The sequence below is a fragment of the Acromyrmex echinatior genome, chromosome 10 (assembly GCF_024713525.1).
Source record: "Acromyrmex echinatior isolate Ae372 chromosome 10, ASM2471352v2, whole genome shotgun sequence".
NCBI lineage: Eukaryota > Metazoa > Arthropoda > Insecta > Hymenoptera > Formicidae > Acromyrmex > Acromyrmex echinatior.
The window spans coordinates 9,363,939-9,388,619 of NC_141861.1; the positions used below are offsets into that span (position 1 = coordinate 9,363,939).

At 39.2% G+C, this 24,681-nt stretch overlaps 1 protein-coding gene across 1 annotated transcript; it reads left to right on the top strand.

The window, feature by feature from the left end:
* Positions 1-1,523: 1,523 nt before the first annotated feature.
* Positions 1,524-24,624, top strand: LOC105150322 (growth/differentiation factor 8). Its single transcript, XM_011063332.2, has 3 exons — positions 1,524-3,450; positions 20,591-21,197; positions 21,861-24,624. The coding sequence occupies exons 1-3, from the start codon at positions 3,084-3,086 to the stop codon at positions 22,078-22,080; spliced, it is 1,194 nt and encodes a 397-aa protein (XP_011061634.1). The 5' UTR covers positions 1,524-3,083; the 3' UTR covers positions 22,081-24,624.
* The last annotated feature ends 57 nt before the right edge of the window (positions 24,625-24,681 follow it).

Here is a 24,681-nt window from a genome sequence, read left to right on the forward strand (position 1 = left end):
TTTGAAGGTTCTTCAAAAGAGATCTTTAACAAATTAATAAATGGACGTGATACCCTTAGTATAATATTAGATTTTTTATTGCTATTGTTTATGTTGCAACCTTATACGTATTCTCTGAAACTGACTTTTTTAGAGTAAATCTCACTCTGGAGAGTGAAATCTTACTCTTGAAGATTGAAAATTGAACCACTCTTTTTCAAGACTGGCTTAATTTTCACTCTTTGTGAGATTCCATTCCAAAGAATTTAGAGAGTAAAGATAAAAAAAAATAGGTTTTTTTTAACTTTTTTTAAATTATCATCTGACACTGCTGTATCAGGTGATTTCAAAGGAATGTATAATAGGACTTACTTCTATCTGACGTGGATCCTATTTTTCTTAATTAAGCTCTTATTCAATAATTCTCTTTTCTGGAAATTTTGGAATACTCTAGTTATGAATATCTAAACAGAGAACCGGTCTTTTAGTTAAGCGAAAATTTGTGTTAAATTTGAGACTCACAGTTCTTGTTAATACTTGTAATGAGCGATATCTTCGATCGCAATATTATATTGTAATCTTGCTAACTTGTCGTTTGACTAACTTGCTCAAAAAAACTAATGTTTTATCTTTTCAATATTTAAAAATGCTAAAATGTACTCGTAATAGAGCACGACCGTTTTTCATTTAACACGAACAATACATAAAACATTTCTGTACGGCCGGCGACCAACAGGGAACATACTTTCGTAATTTTCTTTATTTCACTTTCATGCTTCTTGTTCCGTTACAAGGATAACGTTAAAGAATGATTATAGTAATTGTAATATAATAATGATAGTCAAATAATATATATAATAGACAAGATAGTGCCTTCAATAGCACCACTTAATAACTATTAATCAAGTATTAATAATCATTCTATATTTCTTCTCCTTAAGGAGAAAGCAATAGGAGGGGGGGAGGGTTATCGGGATATCTCAAAGTACTTTTTTTTTTAAGGGTACCGCGACCTTCTCCAGCCTCGCGCTAATCGGGTAGTGTTAAACGGGCGTTACATGATCGCGATATTCCTCGTCGTGCCGATTTAACCCGTTGACATCGCCGTCGCCGTTGTCGCCACACATCGACGCAGACGGCAGAAGTGATCGACGGTAGCCGGCTGACTGGTGCCTGAACCCTTTCGACTGTTGTAAAGCCGGTGCTTTGACGAACCCGCCGCGCCGGCCGGCGATTTGCAAGAGAAGAACGAAGCTAAGCATCGTCGCTTTCTATGCAAGGGAATCGCGGAGGCGAGCGACCAGGGGGAGAGGAAGAGTTCGTACATGAGAAACGGTGGGGTATGGCGGGTCGCGCCGGGTGCGACGGTCGGGAGTGCGGGTTCGTCAGAGGGCGGCAGAGGGGAGCGGCACTCGCGGTGACGGCGGCGGCGGCGGCGGCGGCGACGGCGGCGGCGGCGGCAACGGCGGCGGCGGTGGCGGCGGCGGCGGCGGCAGCAGCGACGACGACGGCGACGGCAGTGGCAGAAAGGGTTGGGAGCGGGGGATAGCGAAGGAGGAGGAACGCGCAGGGGGGCATTCGTTGGCGGCGGGTGTATGTTCGGCCCCTACGACGCGAGTGCGTAAGATACTACGAGAGAGAATACTGAGACGGAGAAAGAGACGTCGCGGCGATTGTGCGAAGGAGGGAGACAGCGTGATAGCGGAGAGGAAGATAGAGGGAGAGAAAGAGAAAGAGAAAGAGAAAGAGGGAGAGGGAAGAAGAAAGAAGAAGAAGAGAGGAGGAGGCCACCTCGGACATATATGCGGTGAGAATTCGCGCCTCCTGTCTCAGTGCTTGACAGGCCGGCAAGCTCTTAAGATCCATCGGGGTTCTACCAGTCCGTCACCTGAGCCATCGCTGCCCACGCACTATCACGCATCATTATTCTTCACAATTGTTCTCCACCTAATTTTGGAGAGCGGCATCCTCAAACGAGGGTGAAGCTGGTTGGCACGAGAAAACGGGTACTGGTACCCGCAGTAGTAGCAACTCGGTGGTGCCAAGTCAGAATACCGGAAGTGGACGGGAAGGAAGAACGAGGACGTCACGCGACAAAGTAGGATCAGTTGATGAAGGTCGAGGTAACCAGTTCCAGGATTTGGTGCCATGACGTCCGAAGCGTGTTTCATAGAAAATAGGATCTGTCACTGAACTCTACAGATCGTACAGCACGTTTTCGGAACGACAGCCAAACTGGCGCTAAAACCTGAAGGTCACGAGGATGCAGCCGGCCGCATGATTGTTCAGGACACCTTGCACAAAGTCCCGTCGAGACTCCCTCAAGTGCCTTGTGATTTTCTCTCGCTGTGATTGGTGTGCGTGAGAACGGTTTTGGTGAACCCCATAAAGTGAAGCGAATCGCTCGGAAAATATACCGGCGATTCTTTCTCTCTCTCTCTCTCTCTCTCTCTCTCTCTCTCTCTCTCTCCCCCACCCTCTCTTTTTTCTTTCTCTCCCTCTTTCTCGATCTAATCGCATCTTCTGTGTAATCGAGAAGACTGGAGCTTTCCACGGAGTTAATAAATTTGTGACGTAGGACGGAAGAAAGCGAAACTGGATCGTGCAGATCGCGATCGTGATCGAGGCCGGTCGCCTAGTTCCGGCGGAGTACCGACTTCAGGACACGATAAGGGGACCAGGCGGTTACTGGAAGTGGAGAACGTATGGTTGCGTAAGTTCAGGAAGAAGCTGGCGCTGCGAGATAAACGACGAAGAAAGAGACTTTCTTCGCGAATGAGACCAGGGCTACACGAAAAGAAGTAGAAGTGGAGTATAGAAGAATCGTGAAGAGGAAGAAAAGACTTTCTGTAATCGTGAGGGAGGCCATCGAAAGGGGAAAATATAATATAATAGAAACAGAAGGGGAGAACACAGTGCAGGGATTATCAGACGTTAAACAAAGAATCGTTTTATTAGGGGAAATTAAGAGAAATTTTTAAGTCTTGTCTTGAGGAAAGACAAGGACTTGGCGGGAACGACGATGCCATTGATCATCTGATCGTTCCTTTCGCGACGAAAGCCGATCGTAGAGCTTGATCCGACCAAGGGCGACCTTGAACAAGATGGTCACGAGGGCGCTGCTATTACTCTCGCTGGTTCTCCTCGATGCCTTCGACGCGCCTGGCATCGAGAGAGCCCACGTCCGGCACTTGGCGATGGCCGGTAACGCCTGCAACGCCTGCAGGATGCATGAGGAGATCCGCGCGCTTAGTTTGGAAGCGATCAAGGAGCAGATTCTGAATAAGCTCGGCTTAAAACAGGCGCCGAATATGACGGGTCGAGCTCTGCCGAGGATCCCGCCGATCTCGAAGCTGATGGACACGTACGGGATGCAGGCCGACCAGCCTTTAGAGCCCGGTATCACGCACCACGAGGAGGTCGATGAATACGCCGCGAAGACGGAGAGTGTCTTTGCCTTAGCGCAGCCTCGTAAGTTTCTTCTTCCGTTTCCCTCCTTCTGTATACAGAATGTCCCATGAAGTGAGAAAGAGGAACTTATAGGATGGATACAACATAAAATCGTTTTATTCTATCTTGTAACATTTTCCCATGTTTGTTATCATTTCCGAGATATTGATCATTTTCAGTCTTTCAATTCCATGAAACACTCTGTATTGTTAAATGTAATAATTTTATAGAAATTTTATATGTACTTTTATAACTTACAACAATTATTTTTAGAAATTAATTTTTATATTTATCTCTGTCTGAGAAAAATGTTGATGTGGATTATTCATAGTAAATCTTTTTAATAAAAGTTAAAAACTTGAATCTTTTAAAACAATTTATCTTTTAAACACAATTTAGGTTTTATTAAAAATTTTGTATATTTTTGTCGCGATATATTAATATTAAAGAATAAAAGAATACTAATTCAATGATATATAGTTTGAAATTTTATCATACATACACTGTTAGAAATGCTTCCTTTACATGTAATTGAAGCTTAAAAGTAATGAATGATTTAATTGAAAACTAAGTAGTTAAATATAATGAACGTACATTAAATTTCATGTACTTTTAAGTTATAAATACCTACATTAAAAATTTAATGTGATCATCATCGAAATTAAATTCAAATTTGCGTAACTTAAAAGTATATTAAATTTCGAGAAATTTTTAACAGTGTAACTCCAAAAAAAAAACTGTTAAATGTCAGAGCACTTAAATCTGTGAGAAGCATTACTCTGCACGGTAATTAATGTATGCTCTCGCAATGTAGTACGCATAGTATTGAAAATTGTTTACAACAAAATATCAATGTATGTGCTGTGTCGCGATTCTTTTTTTTTTTGCGAGATGTTTAGTCTGATTGCAAAACGATTGCAAAAACTCGTTGCATATCTTAGCAAAAGGTAGCGTTATCCCAAAGATCATGCCAGCCAGGCGCCAGGTTCGCTCAGAATTAATTACCGCGAGTGGTAATATTTCATACACGACACCGATCATGTTTTCCTTGGCAACGTCAAGTAAATTAATCTCAGCGAGACTCAGCGATCCGTCCGGCGTGACTAGCGTATGTACACGCTCTCGCATGCAACATTGTGCATATACTGAATTGCATCGTATCATCGCCGCTGATGAGCATCTTGTAACTTAATAGTGTCGAAGTAACAATTATATAACTGGCTCTCACATCCGACATCCGTTGCTGTTAACTCTACGATTTATCAAACGAGTACCTGCATAACTCGCCTGCTGCACGCATGTTTCTTTATTTATATTCTTTTATATTTAAAAAGTATACAATACGAATCGGGCAGAATGATGAAAGATTGAAAACAGAATGAAATTAAAAATCAGAAAGATTCTTCGTAATATCTAGAAACGTTCTAGGATTCGTAGATTTCAAATTTTTAGAGGTTCTTCCCAATCTTTACTGGACAATATTACTCATTGTGGGAATTCAATCAGGGAAGACTACGTTGCTCACAAATATAATGTAACGACAAATGTTTCTAACAATTAATCTTACATTATATCTGTATAAGTTGCATGTACTTGCAGTTACCTATCGTCGGAATGGGAGGAATAAATGATAATCCGATTACGCAAGGTGCACGGTATCACGTAATTGGCAGATTATATGATTTATTACTGATTGCTACCAAGGTGTACTAAAAATTAGAAATTTTACTACGACAATCAGATGAAAGTGGAGGTCAAGGATACCACGTTTTCGGGGACACCCTGTATGCACTGCGTGCATAATATACACTTGTTAAGGAGCAGAAGGAGCTCCAAACGGTCCACCGCCACACGAGTCCCTCGGGCGAAACTGTCTTCGAGCCACTTGCCGCTAAGCACGTAATAGTGGCGGTAGAACCGCAACCTGTTATTAAGGCCCCCGTGTTCGCGAAAAAAGAGAAAGAGAAAGAGAGAGAGAGAGAGAGAGAGAGAGAGAGAGGGAGAAACGAAAAAAGTAAAAAAGAGGAAGGGGAAGAAACAAAATAAGATCAACGACCTGCTTAGGAACTCAGATCGGCAAGGGAGGCCGATCGTGGTCTCGCTAACCGCAAGACTGGCACTGGCGTGCTTTCTTTCTGGGCGAATCTGAATTTTTTATAAGCGTAATATGCCCCGAGCACGATGGCGAGTTCACCGGCGCGGCACAGCGTGGTGCCGCATTGTGGCCGATTATCGCGTATCGCGCGATTACAGACACTTTGGCATTCCGATAAAGCGTTAACTTATTATTATCTATATCGCGTCAATTACAGTTTTATTTTCCAGCGCTGCAATCGGGATACGTAAATCGAGATCGAAATTCTTGTAAATTCTACCAAACTCGCCTTGTATCGTAGATCGCCGTCGCATCGGGCGGATTATTAATTGCAAATGTTGAAGGCTCATTTGTTCGTAACGATGATAAGAAATTCCTCATTTTTTAATGCAAAAGATAAACCACAGAGAAACGAAAGATAATTTGCTGTTAGTAAATTAAACTAGTGAAAGTTTTTTTTCCACACGTATCGTTATGGTTTTCTTTTTTATCACATAAATATTCATAGTATTTCGCATTTAGAGTTAAAGTGAAAAAAGAAATTTATACAGACAAGTTGTAAATAATTATTTCAAACGTTGTGATTATGAAATAAAATACTTTATACATTATTTATCAAAGAGTGAACTCCCTCTAAAAAAAATAAGTGAAAAGAAACTAGAAAAAGCAGGGATATTTGCAAGATATTTCATTTAAATTACCTATCTCGAAAAGTATAGCCGCTGTATTATTTATAGACAGCATTCATTTGTAACTAGCTTCTATGCTCTATTCTAACTGTTCCAACTCCTTTACTATATCTTCCATTGTACACGTTATAGTATGGCAATCGACATCGTACGATTTGCTTCCTAAACTGATCTTGCGGTATTGCAGCAGTCAAAAATAAGTGTGCATGTATTTAGCATTTACCCAGATAACGAATGGCGAAGCGCCAACAAGAGTTCAAAAGTTACACCCAGCAATATCGGTGAGATTAATAGCCGGAACGATTTAATGAAAAAAAAAAAAGAAAAAAAAAATATGCATATATAGTTGTGATAGTGTGTTCTTACATCTTAACCGAGTGCGTGCGTAAAATGCGCGACATGCATTGTAAACTTCCGGAAGCGCCGGCTCTCGATATCAGTCCGCTGTCACTGTCGCCTCTTGAAATAGAATTTGGAATAGAAAATAACATCGAAAGTGCAAAAAAAAAAAGAATAACTAACTGCTATCGCATTTACGACAGGTTATCGAAAGCGACCTCTTGTCTCTCCGTCTAATCGTTCGTTTTTGATCCTCCGTTGTAGGGAACAATTTTTGAAAATCCGTCCTTATGAACTTTTTTTGCATGCATTTTTGTTCTTGCTTTTCAATATTCGTCTGCGTTACTTGACGAAAATCTTCGTCTGATTTTGAGATATGATACATTGATAACATGGATGTTTGTAAAATTTTTTTAATTTATTTTTATAAGTTTTTTTTACTTTTTTATTTTTTCTCCTCTTCTTTTATTTAAACTTATTTGTATCTCTTCTCTTTATTTTATCACTTTTATTTCCGAAATAAATTAATGTTTTTTTTATATGAACGTCAAATAATTATGTTTGATTGACATTAATTATGTGTTTATGATAAATATATGAAAATAATTTGAAGAAAATTCAAAATTTTATTCTAATTGCTTTTGTTGTGAGTAGTATCTCTGCCGGATCAAAATAAAAGCGATAATACTAATAGTATTTCTATTTTTAGTATATCGTTATCACTTTACACAACTTACACTCCACTATTGCATTGTTTTTATTGACAAGTCATTTATAAGCGTATATATTATATTATTTAGATTTATTATTTTTATTTTTGATTCTTATTATATCTTTAACTATTGTTTTCGCACACACAATACACTTACATATCGAATATTATTCATGCATTGTACGTTGCACCTATCATTGTTTTATTCAATTTTCTTTTTATTCAATCTTTTCTTTCTTTTATCTTTACTTTAAGCGCTCCTTATCCGTAATGCAATTTTTTTTCTAATTGCTATATTTTCTTGTTACTATGCAACGTTTTTTATACTGCCGAAAATGCATAATCTTTCTCTTTTACACTGTTATTTTCTATTATTGTTCTCTTCAATTCTTCTTCAATTCTGTATTATACTCGACTGCTCCACGTTTTTTCTCGTACACTTTTATATTTTTTCTATTAAAACTTTTCTTTAAATTTTCGTACGTTCTTTCTGCAGTTTGATATATATCTCTTGTAGCAAAAATGAACGGCGGTTTTTTAGCCGATGTCCTCGAGAGATCGGCCGATCTCTCGATTGCCTCTTGTTGCATGATCAACTTATAAGTAGACGGGCATATGCGGACATATGTACGTGTACATGTATGTTATAAATGTAGCACATGAAGCATGATAAGTCATTGCTCACTAATCAACGCAAATCAGCGCTTTAAAGCAGTTTAAGGCAGTTTAAAGTGTTAGTTTGCAATTGTTGGAAAAGTTTCTTTTCAAATCTCTTTTAAGGATAATTATCACTAAAAAAAATTGTAGGGACAATTATTTCTATCTTACAACATTATACTTTTGTTTTAAAATTTTGATCACAGTCTATAGTTTAAAGAAATTTTAATTCAAAGTCTTATAACGATTTACATATCGATCTATTATGTAAAAAAAAAACCTGTAAAATATTAAATAAATTAGTTTTAACTGAAAAATGGAATGTTAATTTGAAATTTCAAAAAAATTGTAACAGAAAAAATATCCTAAGTCCTTGTATAACGTAAAAGTATTTTAGAATCTTTCGCACAATTGACACACAATTTTTGATATTAAAACTTCATATGACGGAGCACATAGCAGATCTTAAAAATTTATCATGATAAAGACTCGCTGCTCTTTGTAGTCACCGGCGCGTAACTTCGATGACACTGATCAAAATTATTCCTGTAGGAAATATAGCGCTGACGTTGGCCCGATAGTCACTGCAGACGCAATTGATTAACTGCCTTTTAAATATTTTTCTCGCATGTATCGCCGACGCATATTAAGACAATACGAGAGGGGACCAATTAAGTGTATAAAAATGTTCAATGACAAGTAAAGTCGTATTGTGTAAATGAAGTTGATAGCCTTCAATGTCATAAATAGTAGCAACAGATTTTTTTTAGAACCATTTAAAAAAAAAAAGATTTACTGCACAAAAAACTCCGAATTTGAAACGATGTTACATTTCGTACAGCTCGACGCGAGAAAGAGGAGGGTAAGAAATATTTCAGAAAACATGAACGTTGTTGCAATTTAATCACAAAGAACGCAAATGAGAATTCAATATATTAAGAGCGCTGCAATATATCTACATATAAATCTGCGTATGTGAAGAATCAAGCTTAATCTTTTCTAAACGAGTAATAATTACTTTAAATTATAAAAGAAATGTTTTTCAATATCTTAATGGAAAAGAAATTTTTTGCAATACTTTTAATCAGTATTTCTTTCTCGAGGAACGAAGAAAAGAAATGCAAATTAATAGATGGAGATTGGCAAGTTTGAGACCCGTCAGTCTCCGTCTAGCTGCTCCTTAGAATTAAGTATGGACTTAAATGAAGTATTAAATATAGGCCTGTCGAATACCTACATAGATACGAGAGATCACCAAGCTTGCAAACGCATACGTGTGCGAACGACGAACCGGCCTCCATCCGCAACGAAGGTCATGGCCGGTGCACAGCCTAGGTCAGGCCCATTGCCCATTATCGCGTTAAAGCTGTCTGTAGGTGACTGGCGGCAGTTAGGATCACATTATGGGAGTCTAGTCCATGACTAGCGCCTGGAGCTACTCTAGGAGGGCAATTTACTCTAGCCAGCTGGAGCGACGACTGTTGAAGGCGTCAGAGCAACTCGAAATTCATAGATGGAAGACTTAGACGATCACTATAAAGGAAGATTACAGAGTTAAATTTTATTGAAACATTTTTACACGACATGTTAAATTGTTAAATGCATATTTTGTATGATTGGACGTGCAAGGAATCGTTTCTCTATATTTTACGTTTTATTTATATAAATAGTCATTTCTAATGCTTTTAAAATATTCTAGTTTTCTAATAAAATTAATTGTCGCAGAAGAATGAATAATGGAAAAATTTAAGTTTGTTAACATGTTATAAGTTTTCTTCCGTTCTTAATTTTAGTAAGTAAATTTTAGAATTTTTTTGTAAAAAATCGATTGCGTCATGTGTTACCAAAAAGATAATACATAATCTAATTTATTAATTATTTTTGAACGCCGAATTTTTCTCCACGTGGATTCAAAAGTCAAATTTGCACATTTTTTTAATTGTAATTATCATACGGACAATAGCGATATATACACGATAAAATGCTTATATAAGTATACCGGATTTATCGATGTCATTGTGTTTTCTATATTCTTATTGTAACTTACATTTGAGTATATAACAACTCGTAATTCGATAATTAATCAGGGATATGACCTTATTGTAATTAAGAATTACTAAATACATCATTGCAGATAATTAAAAGCTTTTAAAACCATTTTTTTTCTTTAAATTTTTACAAGACACGTCTGATATCGCAGAACGTTTCCGCGAATTGTACTGCGTCGAATGCAATCTCTCTTTCGATGCATAACATTTTATTCGATATCTTTTTATTGTTGACTTTGTTTTCAATAAATAATTTTGCACTAATACCATGGCCGAAACTAAATAAATATATTTAATACCTTTTGATAAATTACAATCTTTGTGATTAACCGTATTAATTTAATTTGCATGTATATATTTTTTTCTATTAAAAAAGTATGCGAATTGAACTGATACGGTTAAAAAGATTATACATATATTTCTATCAAATATTTAACACATATATACAGAAACGAAATTATTAGATCATGAAATTATAGGATCCTGTTTTTTAAAATGCACATAAAAATGAAAGTGAATTCAAGAAATCTTAGAATTATATTTTTAATGTGAATAAGCCTCATCCACTGTTTACGCAAAGTATCTTTTACGTGATCGTAACTTTTGTCGTAACTACTCCTTGTCATCCCTCCTCTTCACCTCGCAAATCGTGAGTATCAACTCCCGCGCACCCTCTTGCCGTTCCCCGTCAACAGCACTTCTACGTTACACTTAAATCAACCTGTTTCAACAAAATTAGCAAATTTGTAATAGATATATATATACATATATATATATATATATCCGATGAATAATGATAGCCCAGATAGTGCCACTGCGGTCAGCATACTCGCAGACAGGCGCCACAGTCTTCGGTGGTTCTCATTTACTTCGGCCTCTTTCGCTCGAAACATCGATATCAATCGCACGGATTTCTCAGAACTACACATCCTTCACGTTAGCTAAGATTGGTGTATAATTTTGATTCCTGATGTTTTGAATCCAGATGATGATCTTTATGCTGTCAAGGCAATTGGAGCAAGGTGCATTTTTTATTTAGGTGAATAATGGTGTTCATAAAATTGTGTAGAGAAACTATGTTGGTCTTAATCCTTGTTTTATATAGAATTCGGTTAAACAAGGTGATCTTATTCCACAATGTTTTTCTGTTATCGTTTTTCGAAAATTTTATGTGTGATTGATTAAAATGATTTTAATGACAATTGAATGGATTCGGCAAAATCGATAAATCGATATCGATGAGAAGCACTAAGAACGATCTATGAGTAACCTTTGCAGAGAAAACCAGTTTGTCATGTTCCTGTGTACGAGCGAGTATTAAAAGTACAAATATCATCGTCGCACATCGAGTACATTTAAGGGCTACTGTTATATAAAGTTTGATATGTGTTGCATGAACGCTCGTGTATGATATCAAATTGGATTTGATTACCAGGAAATATATATTAGAAGTGTTATTATTAGAATTTAATCCTACAGATAACGCAACATTAAATCATCAGACTGGCGTGCAATCTAAAATTATTAAATTCTTAAAATTCGCTCTTTAGATTATTTAGTTTTCTACAACTTCTGATAATAATTAATCGATAATAAATATCTACCGATTAATCCATTAAATTGTAACGCCAAAAGTTGAAATTCAATTATTCTCTTTTATTTTTATACTGAAATTAATTTATATATTGAGAACTTTTAATTTTAAATAAAGTAATTGTATACGAGAATTATTGCGCGATTACCTTATTCTAATTTTCGGCAACGATCGGAAACCTTACGATTTTCTCCGAGAACTTGTTCTATCCATTATTCGACAGATTTACCTCGAGCAAGAAGACAACCACCAGGGTGCAAGAAGAAGAGGCGTTTCTAACTTTTTTTCGCCTCTTGGCGCCCTAGAGGCCCCCTAATCCCCCGCCCCCCTCCCCCTCTCCCTGTGAGAAGGGGCGCGGGCGCATAAACGCACGCGATGCCGCAAGGCGCATAAGGCAGGCCCTTTCGAGGGGGAAAAAATAAAAGCGAAAGAAGTAGCGGGAATCGGACAAGGGGGCGAAGGAGAGAACGAGAGTCGGGGGGAGAGGAGGGGGAGGGAGGGGGGGGGAGGGAGAGAACGAGAGAGTACGCGTGACCCAAATGCGAATTTTATCGAGTTACGCTGTTATACTGTCGAAGTGTAGTCGCAATTGCGGGCCGCTTGCGTCACGCGATGCAGATTACTCGGAGTTTTTACTCGGATTACTCGGCAGTTTTTACGTCCGGTTTCGCTCGGCGGGCCCCCTCCCCCTCCCCCTCCCCCCCCCCCGGAAAGTGATCGCACGGTGAAGCGTGTTTTACGGGGTGTACTGCGAGCAAGCGAGCGCGTTGCGAGAGCATCACCGGAAAGAAACGATAAGTGTCTTGTAGATAGATAACGATAGGTAACCGAACCCCCCCCTCCCTCTCTCCCCCCTCCAGCAGCGAATACACTTCACGTATGCACGGAGAATTAGAATTGTCATCGATCGTGTTCGATTGTCGATAAGGGGGTGATACTTTAAGGGGGGGTTGTCTCTAAAGTGATAAAAAGTGATTCTTATGAATTCTTTTAGGAAAAGTTTTTTTGCCCTTATTCCGTTAAGTTTGAATGACAATTTCTATAACGACTAATATTATTATTGCGCTTTGCTTGCTTCGGATTGTCGAATTGAAATTTCGTGTACTTTACTGTGACGAGGTGCATGTTTACATTAAATTTAAGTAAACGTGTACTGAATTTTTGATTATTACATTAAAATATTTGTTTATCGAAGTGCATGAAGTTTAAAGTATGTGTACGTTAAATTTAAGTTACATGTAACTTCAATTTCATTGGCAACATTAAATATTTTTAATGTAACTGCTTAAATATAAATTTGCTTTAAAATTATATATACGTGAAATTTAATGTGGATCTTTTTTTAACAGTATATCACTGTGAAAAATGGAGAATTAAAAGAATAGATTAGAGAGTTTGGCTTATGAATTTTAACGTTAAAATTTATTAATTTTATTGTCAAATAAACGTTCTCACATTTGTGCTTTAACCAACATTCCCGATATTCGTTTTTGGAAGAACATACGAAGTACAGATATAGCAAGTCAGCTTTGAGAGATCAGATCTCTCAGGATTCCCAACATATACAGTAACTATACGTTACGTCTCCATCAAACGGCCGATACACTGTCAGAGACTCGAGTTTGCACTCGAGTTGCGTCTCTATCGAACGCGAATGCGTTCTCCACGCGACAAATCCGCGAAGGGTCGTTCACCCCCGCGCCCTACGGGCTCTCAGGATCATTAGTGCAATTAGGTATTCCCAAGTTGAAGTTAGAGGGCACGTTATCGAGCGGCTTTAGGCGCAACGAGACGGCACAGGGGGTGGGATGAGATAGGACGTAGATACGACATTGCGTTACAACATTAATTTCGGGGTTCAACGCTCCTGGCGAGCGGATGAGTGTGCGTACACAGACGTTTTCGTGTAGACACACGCAAAGCCCTCCTCTCGGCGCTGCTCTCGGTTGTTTAGCCGGATTCGATGTGTAGGCCGACGTCTCGTTTGCGAAAACCCGCTCCTTTCAACGCTTCGAACACAAACGAGCCCGCGCGTCTCGAGATTGAATTAATTGGATGGTAGAAAATACGCTAAGTCACGTGATAAATTAGAAAGATTTTTGCACCGTTGTAACCTTTTCTGTTTAGCACGTGCGTAACGTTTTCTAACTATTCAGCCAAGATTATATTCATTTCGATGACTGACTTTATTACTAGTTTTTAAAAAACTAACCAACGATCGAAAGGATTAATTCAAAAATTAATTCTCGTAAAAATTCGGATGTCTCGAGGGATCACATTTTTCAGTTCTGTCTCAAGGCCAGAGCTACGCCACTTTTGCATTCTCGCGCGACACCGCTTTCCACCGATCCCTCTTCGTTCCTTCCTGTTGCTCGTCTTCGTGCTTGAAGGTCGGACAAAGGGAGGCACCGTAACGAGACGCACTACGTCGGCATCGGCCGGAAAAAACGGAAAGAACGACCGTTAGGACGGGAAAGATGGTGGCTTATTTTCGTCCAGACGAGGCTACAGACCGTCTGGCGCGAGAGATTTCGGACTATATTTAAAGTCACGTTCGGTAAAAAAGCGTCCGCTGCCAAAAAGTCGCGAGTCGCACGAAGATGACGCGCGTCTTCGCCATAATGTCATACAATTTTGGTGCTTCGGTTGACAAGGCGAGATTTTTTTTTAACTTTTTATTCAATGTATTATAGAAGACAAGTTTTCTCTGCAGAAAGTGGATGAAGTTTGAAACGCGTCAAGTGTATCGGGAAAAAATAAGAGTATAAAGACAGTGCAGTTTACACATTTCCAAAACTAACCACCGTTCCAATAAGATAATCATTACTTAAAAGAAATAATATTTAATAGTTGGGGGTCATACAGACCCTCTTCGTTAACATCTATAATTTCTTCAAAATAATTTTGTTCCTTCACGTATCTACGTTTGGGAATTTTTCGCAGTGTCTGATTAATCGTCACTTTTCGAACGCACGTGACGAAACGAGACGCGGATTTCCAAGCCGGTGTCTCGCGGCAGACACAAATAAATACGCGCCACGAATGTGACAGTTGGCGGCGCGGGCAGTAGACAGGGGTGGGAAAGGTAAACGACAAAAAGAAGGAAGGGCGCGGGGTGAAGACAATAAAGCCAAAGCATTAAGTACATCGTGCTTCAGCGCTTGAGATAAATATAGATTTTAGCGAACGGAGGTCACTCGCATTACACACACGGCAGAACAAACGTAAAAAGACTTTCTCGCTTGCGCGATATACACTTCGAGAGATTCGAGGGACGAATGCAATCTAAGTACTCATTCTCGTCGTTTAACTGCGTCTGCTAGTGAGAACAATCGGTGTAAAGAATAAAATTGTAAAATACTTTTAGACAGGATTTTACTGATTCGATTCCTAAAATATTATGTAGTATTCTATCTCTATCAAGCGTTAATCTCACGGATTTTCTCGATACCTAAGTACCTTTCATCTCACACGCACATTCGACATTGGTACTTCAAATAAATCTTGTTTGAAAAAATTATTACGAAAATGGATAATCAAATGATTTTTACTATATTACAATTTGTTTATCAGTCTAATGTAAAAATTTCTCTCTCTTCTTCTACGTAATGGTCGCTAAATGCGGAACCGTGATCGTTCTTTGACAACGGAAGGCTGGTTGCGTCGTAGAAGCGCGTCGGAATAAGCGGGAAAATAAGTCAGGAGAGCCGTTCAAACGGGTGGAAATCATGGAAAACAACAATGATACCGCGGTGTCGTGGCCCTGCCTATAAATAAAGCGAAGAAATAATTGTGATACGGAACGACCTCTCGCCAACCATACCGTGATCCCCCTTCTCGTCTACCCGGGACGCATCCCTGATGTACTTTTCGCCGCTATCAGCCGATTCTTTCATTCTCTCTCTCTCTTTCTCTCTCTCTTTCCAAGCTACAGTTGTACGTGAGGGTGCCGACGTTTAAAAATATCGCACGGCAAATTGTCTATCGACGCGACACAGTCACGCATGTTCTTGTGCACTTGATAATCAAGCTGTTTCGGCGAGACAACTATTTGATTACAATAATTTGAACGTTTAACTATTCTCCAAAAGTTTAGAATGGATTTCACTCTGGAGAATGAAATCTCAATCTCAAAGATTGAAAATTGAACCAGTGTTGAAAAAGAATTTACTCTTTAAAGTGAGATCCCATTTCAAAGAATTTAGAGAGTGGATATTGTTCATTGCACATTTTCTTGTGTTTCTTCAAACTCGATTTTGCTAAAGAACTTTGAAGTAATTGAAAACTTCACCCTAGGAATCACTCGATTCGCTGTCGAAAATTGTCGCAAATTATTGCGAAATATATTTGTGTGCGAGGTATTCTTGAAATTGTTTAGAAAAGATACAAAGACCGACGGAGTATGATAAAATCTATGACAGCCCAATCCAAAATGTGGTAGCGATTTATTCGATGAGATGTCACGACCGGTTGCACATCAGTTTTTATGCAAAAATATCTATATACGTAAGTGATCACGCGCATCAGCTCTTACTTTTCAGCCCTTTTTAGCAAAATGACTCGTCAATTTATATTCCCGTCCCAGCAAAAGTGTACGATTCCTGGTCGTGGACAGTCATGGATTCGTCTACCCATTCGATGCGTGAGAGGTTTCGACTGTCAAACTTTCTCCCGCCAAACTTTTAGCCATTTTAAAACACGAAGGGTGTGTTTTCGGCGGCGTGGCGGGATGGGCACGTCCGTAATCGTAAAGTTGACGTGATTAATAATAATTACTCCCCGGGGGTAGATCGGGTAGACGGCGCGGCGTGACGGGTAGATGGGTCTACATGGTAGATGCGAGTCGGCGCGCGCGCGTCAGACGATCGTTGCGAAGGACGGGACAGCTGACGGGTGACAGTGACAGTGACGGTGAATAAAAGCGAGAGACGAGGGTAGAACGCGGCAAGAGAGAGCGGGTGGGGGTGGGTAATCGAATTATTCGAGTACTCGAAAATGGAGAGCCGCTCGGCAAGGTTAATCGCGGCGTCCGTCGTGGTACTCTCATAAAACGTTAACGAAAATAAACCTTCATGTCCCGGATCGCATCACGCAAATCTCGTCGAATTTTCATGCAAAATTGAGGAAAGTCACAACTGCGCGTAGACCTTCCCGTTTCTCTCCGCACGTCGCATATATAATCAGAGATGCTGGCGACATTCCGAAGGATTTTATTGCTGCAATCTAGTAAATATTGTTTTGTTCCATTATATTTTTTGCATCTGCATATTTCAGTTCATAGAATTATCTAATGTATTTAATATATTTCATCAACTACAAATGAATATAATGCTGCAGCAATATATATATATGAAGCTATCCATTTGTTTCTTGAGCAATGATTGATAACGAATAGATGACACTCAAATTTGTAATTATGTTATAATAACAGTGAATGAAATATATATATAAAAACTAATCAGAGCCAACATCTATTCGGGTGCACAGAAATCTCTTTATTCTCGTGTAAATGTAATAACGAAATAAATATACGTTTCAATTTCGTTCAAAATACGTAACATGTAATTTAAATTATATTTTATATTGAAAAAGGTCTAAAACGAAGGGTACAAAACGTACATTTATTTCGTTATTGTTACATTCACACGAGAATAAAGAGATTTCTGTGGACCCGAACAGCTGGCGTTGGTTCTGATTGGCTTTTATATATATATATATATTATTGATAGATTCTTTCGAGTGTCTCATTTCATATATTTATAACAGTGAATTAATTTCAATTAAGCTACGATAATTGAATAACTCATTTTTATTCCGTGACGATCAAAATTATCAATTAATAAATTATATAAATAGTACTGATTGCATGTAATCAAAAGTATTATTCAATTATTGTAGCTTGATGCTGAAATTAATTCAGCTCCTGTTATTCTAATATGATTATAAATTTAATTTGAAAGAATTGATGTTATTCGAAACAGTTCAATCCATTTTCTCGGTACAATTATGAAAATAATTCTTCAAGTTATTCAAAACCTTCGTATCTGTCAGTCCAGTCAGGCACTACACGTTTGGAAAATGTCCGAGATTCATAAGCTTCACGGAAAACTTCTTACGCGACGAGCAGCGCGGCCACGAGGAACCAGTCGAATACCAGGACGGGCGCAGCCGGCTTAGAAGATACGCACAAAATCGCAGCATCGATATCGATACGCGGCGAGAGTCGCTGATTGATCGGGGAATCGGGTGAAAAACGTTGCTCGCGTATAACGGTATGATTTGAGGTGGCTTTACCCTTCGTGGAAGCGGTCGGTCTTGCCAAGCGATGGCCTGAATAGAGTCTCCTGGCCCCTGCCGTGTATATAAATCTGCCTTCTGCTGCTCTTCTTTCTTTCCTCTTCTTTTTTTATCTTTTGCGCGTTATCCGTGTCCCCGTCGATCTGATCGATCGATCGATCTCTCCGCAGACGCAGGGAATCCGGGGTCGAGTTTAACGTCGGTCATCAGGGTAAATATCGGACGCACGTGCGTGAGCGCCGATCGGCAAGAAATCTGAACACGACTCCGCCGCGAGTTCTCTTCCTGATTTATTGCTGATCCCCCTCTCCCTCTGATCGCGAGAACAGCCACGAGCAAAACTATGCGCGGGCGTTTGTGAAGTGTTTTTGCGAGCATAGCAACTCGCCATCCAGCGAGGAGGATTTTCTAAGTCGGTGGATCTTCTTATTTTGAAAACCGGCCACGTCGCGCGTCTTTAAGGTTTTGCCGGTTGTTCTGCGCGATCTCGATGCAGAGATCGCGGTATCAGCTTGTCTCGATCTCGTAGAAGCAGTATAGTAATGAGCGAAACGAGTAAAACGATATATATATATCGATAATTAATATACCAAGAAGCAGAGGTTTCGCAATTCCGTTCGCGAAGTGAGATAGATTAGTTTACCCAGCTTTCCTTCCTCTTGATTGCTTTTTGTATGAAATTAAACGAGTCTAAGCTCCAAGAAGATTAAAGTTTTTATGGATTAATCGCGCAGAAAATATATAAATATTTAAAATAGCTACCTTTATAATAAGATCGTAAGAAATTAATTATTGTGACAATTTTACTTTATTCGTGTCCTTCGTTTGTTTATCTACGAACATATTTCTCCGCAATCGGAGAAAGCGACCCGAAGACCCGAAAAAGTCTCCTCCTTGACTTCCTCATGTCAACGGTTATGCGCTGATTCAATGACGAGTCGGTTGCTGCGAATCGAGATTGCTGCGATTCTATACCGGAGACGTGTCCGCGATATCGTCGTCGTTGGAGCAAAAAGAAGAACAGAGTGTGGATAATCGTTCACCGATCTATCTCGAGCTTTACGTCGATAACGTAACGTCGGAAATTTCACATCATTAATAAAATTATAATTTTCAAAGAAACGCGCTTTACAACGCGTATTAAATTGCCGCCGATAAGTCAGAATAAGCCAGAAAAAGAGACACGAAACGCCCGTTTCTCGTTCGATCGGTCGGGAAAGTATCTCGGCCGGTGGAGGAAGTATCGCAGAAGCTGCTCTCTGATAAACTTATTTGAAGGAACCGCCCGTATGTATGCGGCCCGCGATCGTATGTAGGTACGTGTGCCCGTACGAGATTATTGCGCGTAATTCATGGGCTCTTTCATTCATAAAAAGGCTAAATCGCGCAAAGGCTGACGACGACGTTACGTCGTTCCGTTATACGGCCGATCGTAGAAAGTCGTGAACTGATTAGGTTTGTATCCGCAATTTGAAACAGTGTTTCTCTAATAAGGCTCGCGCCTTATCATCAGTGCTTATGCCCTGTTATCGGTCAATTAGAAATAATTATTTGCCACAACACGGACACATATCAGCTAGACAAGTGTACTTGAATTACACATAATGTAGCATCCTCGATAATGAAATGCTCGATCGATCGATGTAATTGCTAATAACTACGTTACGTCGTACGATTAATGAAAAGATAACGCTACGTTTTCAAATAGTTCAACTTTATGTCCACTTTGCTTTAAATAGCTCGATACGTAAATGATTATCGTGTTCATTTTCTATTCCGATAACCTCGCACCAACTTAATGAAGCTGTTATCATATACTGCTTCAGCATCTTGATCAATGATACCTAATACTTTTACGAACGCAAACTATTTTTTTGCTTCTTTATCTATCAGGAGCTCAAAAAAGCCGCATAGTTTTGTAACATAGTGCAAATCTTTTGTTTCTCTATTTTCAAGCATTTCATTCTCAAGTTAGTGACGTTATTTAGTAACGTAAAAGTATCTTGCAACATGTCAGATTTTAATAATGCGTAAAAGAACAGACAAATATCTCATTTTTATCTTTACGGAGAATCGCAATACATGACCACAAAGCTGTATCTATATCAAAAAGTTTTTTTAAACTTATATCACCTATGAAGCTTACCACAAACATATGTTTGCGTTGTAAACACAAATATTTGCTTAATTTTATGTTTTTATTTTTTATTCATTCACATATCCAATATTTATATGTAGATAGCACCAAGTGGCCATGGAGCCATTAAACAGCGCAGCGATACTTTATCGAGCTATGCAACATCGTGCATGCAGTATCGACCAGCGAGAATTTTTTCATTCCTGAATAATAAATGACGCAAACAACAAGCAAACCGTGTGTGTTGTCGGATCCTGATTTAAAAAAAAAAATACGAAAAATTCGTCCACACATGGGGACTATCAAGAAAGAAACGTTTAGTCGGCACATTTAGCAGACGAGACTATTCATGAGATTGTATCTCTTATTTGGAATTTTCCGATATAATTACGCAGCACTAAATAATCATACTTACTGTTTTAAAATAACTCATTAAAAATAAATAGCGAATTATTGTACAATCATACACTTACATTACACAATAAGTATTCTATAGAGGAAATTATAAAGAAGGTTTCCCTATGGAATTTGTCTTGTAACAATTTGCTAGAATTATACTCACAACTGATGTATTGTTAACTTGATGTTTTCAGACCAAAGGCTAAGGCACTCGAAGAGCAACTTTGAGGTGTTGTACTTCAAGTTTTCCGATAAGGTTGTCCAACATCGTGTTACCAGGGCAGAGTTGTCTCTATGGATATGGGGTGTGAATCAGGAAACGGAGCTCGGTGAGCCAATTGATCTGGAGAGTCAAGACGCCAGTCCGGTGACGATCACGTTGCAGAGGATTCTTCGGGGAACGACCGAGACAGGTGGAACTTTGTTGGGTCCTCCTCTGACCACGAAACACCCTCGACCGTTTGGACGGCGGGATGGCTGGATCACGATCGAGCTCAGACGAATGGTGGCGGAGTGGTTCAAGCATCCGAGAGATAATCTGGGAGTCGCCTTGAAGATCACGGGGCCTGGCGGCAGTCATCGTAGGAACTTGGTTAGACTGGTTGAGACCAATCCCGGTGCGGAGTACGCTCCATATCTCGAAGTGCAAATGCAGGAACTCGATTCACGAAGAGGCTCCAGAATTAAGAGGAACGTGGGACTCAATTGCGATGAGGCCAGTCAGGAGACTAGATGTTGCCGGTACAAACTTACGGTAGACTTCGAGAAGTTTGGCTGGGATTGGATAATCGCACCCAAAAAGTGAGTACATGATTCTTCTATTTCTTTTTTTTTCTTTATTAATCAAGATTTTTTTATCACGAAAAGTGTTGAAATAGTTATATCTTTTGAAATTTTATTTATTTTATTATGAAGAATCTCTGAAAAAATCAAGTAGTGATTTAGCAATAAATATACGATGAAAAAATTTCTATCGAAAATGACAGTAGAATTTTTCTTTCGTAAAACTCATACTAGGGCGATATATATATATATATTTCACATTTGTTTAATAAAATACTTGAAATGTGTGTACTTTTGTGAGAACATATTGCAACTCATAAAATGATTAATGCATCGTCGGTCAAGCACGTACTCGTAAAGATTTCTATAGCGAAGGAAAACATTTTGAGCCAAACTGGGTTTAAATGAAGGAACTGCGACTTTCTTGCTGGCACGTAGAACAGTTCTACATCAACAGCGTTAAATGTTATTCGCGCACGTTCGGTCTATAAATACTTTTTGTTATGCAATGTATTGGTGTATATTTCGTGGTGTATATTTCGAGTTAATTTGCCACGGCGATATTTAACGATGATGCTACAACGAATGTGAAGTTGAGATAAATTTTGTTTTACAAATTAATATTATTTGATGAATCGAACTTGTGCATTAACAGTCGGTTCCTGGATCTTTGTGTCACAGATATGATGCCAATTACTGTTCGGGTGACTGTCCAATGGCTTTTCTTCCGGCTTATCCGAACACGCACATCGTCAGCTTGGCGGAACCGCCGAACAACACCGGACCATGTTGCGCACCTAGGAAGCTGTCCGAAATCACAATGTTATATTTTGACAATGAATATCAGATCGTGTTCTCGCGGTTGCCGGGCATGATCGTCGAGAAATGCGGGTGTTCATAGTCCACCTTCGTTTCTGACAGGATGAAAGCAACGTTGGCGATGCCGGGAGTTCCGCACAGGTACCGCGATGCTCTCCCTTTGATCAATCTCGACGATCATCGTCATTGTCCTCGTCAATCGTCGTCGATTGTCATCGCCGTGTTCTCGGCGATTCCTCATCCGATAGACTGAAAGTGCCTTGTTCGGAGAGTGATTGCGTGATGCGGATCTCTTTGGAGCGCAGAAAGAGGAACACGAAGTGCGCGGAGTAGGCGGTGTTTCGTGATTCGGGGAGTCCCCTCAAAGACTGTGCTGGATGCCAAGGGAAGTCCAAAGAGGGACTCGCGCCGACTGTCAGCGGGAGGCACCTCGACGGTGGTCCATGGTTCATGGCAAGGCGGATAGTTCCTAGAGAGAGAGAGAGAGAGTGAGAGAGAGAGAGAGAGAGAGAGAGAGAGAGAGAGAGAGAGAGTCACGGTATTATTTTTAAGACGATACGTTTGCACTTGATCCACAATCCTAATTACGCCGGAATCCTTTAATCGAAACTCCCTAAATGTGAATTTCTTTCTTTCCTCTAAACTAAGAGAGATAGTAGAATGGAATATTTAAAACGTTTGTACTTATTGCGCAAGCGTTATTTTCAGAACTCCAACATGGTTTTATCAACAAACAATGCAAAACTTTGTTGAAACTTTCATTATTACGCCGCGGCTCGCGAGACCAGATTACTAAGGGATGCAATGTGGGCGGTTTGCGTGCCTGATTGTATTCACGAAATGTAATTCTTGTCTCTCCTATTTCTTTACTTTTTTGAACCAAACGCGTTATTAAAACAGAGGACGTCGACGATCGGTGGAAACGTGTTGGACAACAGATCTCGGTGTACAGTAAAATCGTTGTTTTTTTTTCTAATGGTTTTTTTCTCTCTCCCCCCTCGTCTTTCTACAATATATTATATATAGAAACGTTTCTGTCACTATGATCGTTTTTTTTTTTTTTTAGCGAATTGTGAGAGTGCGTGTGCGAGAGAGCGTATTGAATTATGTAAATAAGTCGTAGCAGGCAAAAATGTGGTGTTGCTTCGATGACACTCCTATGTCCTGGGAGGATCAACGAGGATATTACTCATATATTGACGGAGAACCTCAACCTTCCTAGTTTTTCTAACGCGAGTAGTTGTAATTACACGGCGCCAATATCCGGCTAATTGCACTCGGAACTTTTTATAACGCGGCAATTGGCAATTTTATATCCACGTTCCCGTCATTCATCATGGTCGCAGAACGAGTGTCGAGCGTTTATTTCTAGATAAATAATAAACATTAATCGCGCGAACGAATGCGCGACGCGCGCCTAATTTTCGTAGCTTTCTTCGTAACTTACGGTATTAATAGCTGCATTTTTAGCGCGTCGGATGATGCACTACGTCAAGAAGGGACGACGACTTTTTTTGGAATGTGTCCCTTCCTATTCCACGCGTTGTACAATCTAAAAAAAAAAAGAAAAAAAAATAGATTGTCAAGCGTTTTTAGACAAAATTATTCTAGAGGTATATATCTCGACAAGCGCTCTTATTAGTTTTTATAGATTCATTAGGATCCGTCCCTGATCCTCTGATGAGGGCATAAACCCTACTAATTACTACGGTGATAGAGAGGATCAGTGCCGCAATTATGTATAGACATATCCCCGACGCTTGAAACAATTCCAGTTATGTGTATAGCGATTGAAACCGATATAATTTCGATAAATTCAGATCTTCGCAATTAATCGATGAAAAACAAACGTTTAATAAGTAAAGCACCATTTTTCTCTAAACCTATGTAATATCAAGAATTGAACTCGTCGAGATTCTATTGGTTTCAATCCCTCGTTGTATAGCAATCTTCAAAATCCGGGAACATACCTGAAACTTCTCATGCTATCAAAGCTAACACTTAACTCCACGTTTTTTCCCCTCAGCTTCGAGTCAAGTGCACTGTAGCTACATTTTGTAAAATAGTATACGATATATACGATGGACTTGCGCGCACCGTCCCTAAACTTCATATGATTGTAAAGGAAAAAAGTTACACGTGTACCCATACAACATAAAACATAAATACATGCACACACACACGCACGCACGCACGCACGCACGCACGCACACACACACACACACACACACACACACACACACACACACACACATACACATACACACGAATTTATAAAAAAACTGCGATTTTTATAAAGCGATCATTTAGAACATAAGAGAAAGCTCCTTGAAAAATCGATTTTTTTATAATTCCTCCCCTCTTCTGTCAAGCTGTCCTTGTCTTTCCATTCTCCTCCGATCATTCTTTTTCTTCCTCATATCTATTACACTTTCCATTCTCAGTTTGTTTGTCTCAGTGTATCAATAATTAAAAAGATAATGGATTTGCTTAAACCCCGCTCCCAAAATAGCGAACGAGGACGGCAGAAAAATGCATACTTATATGTATAATGTGTACTTCCTAGGTAGACACACAGCATAGATAGAAAAATATTTATTCCATGAAATAAATGGTTTTTCGATGAGCACGGAATAACATTTTATTTTTCCTTTTTACCATCATTGAATAATTGATTCAACAA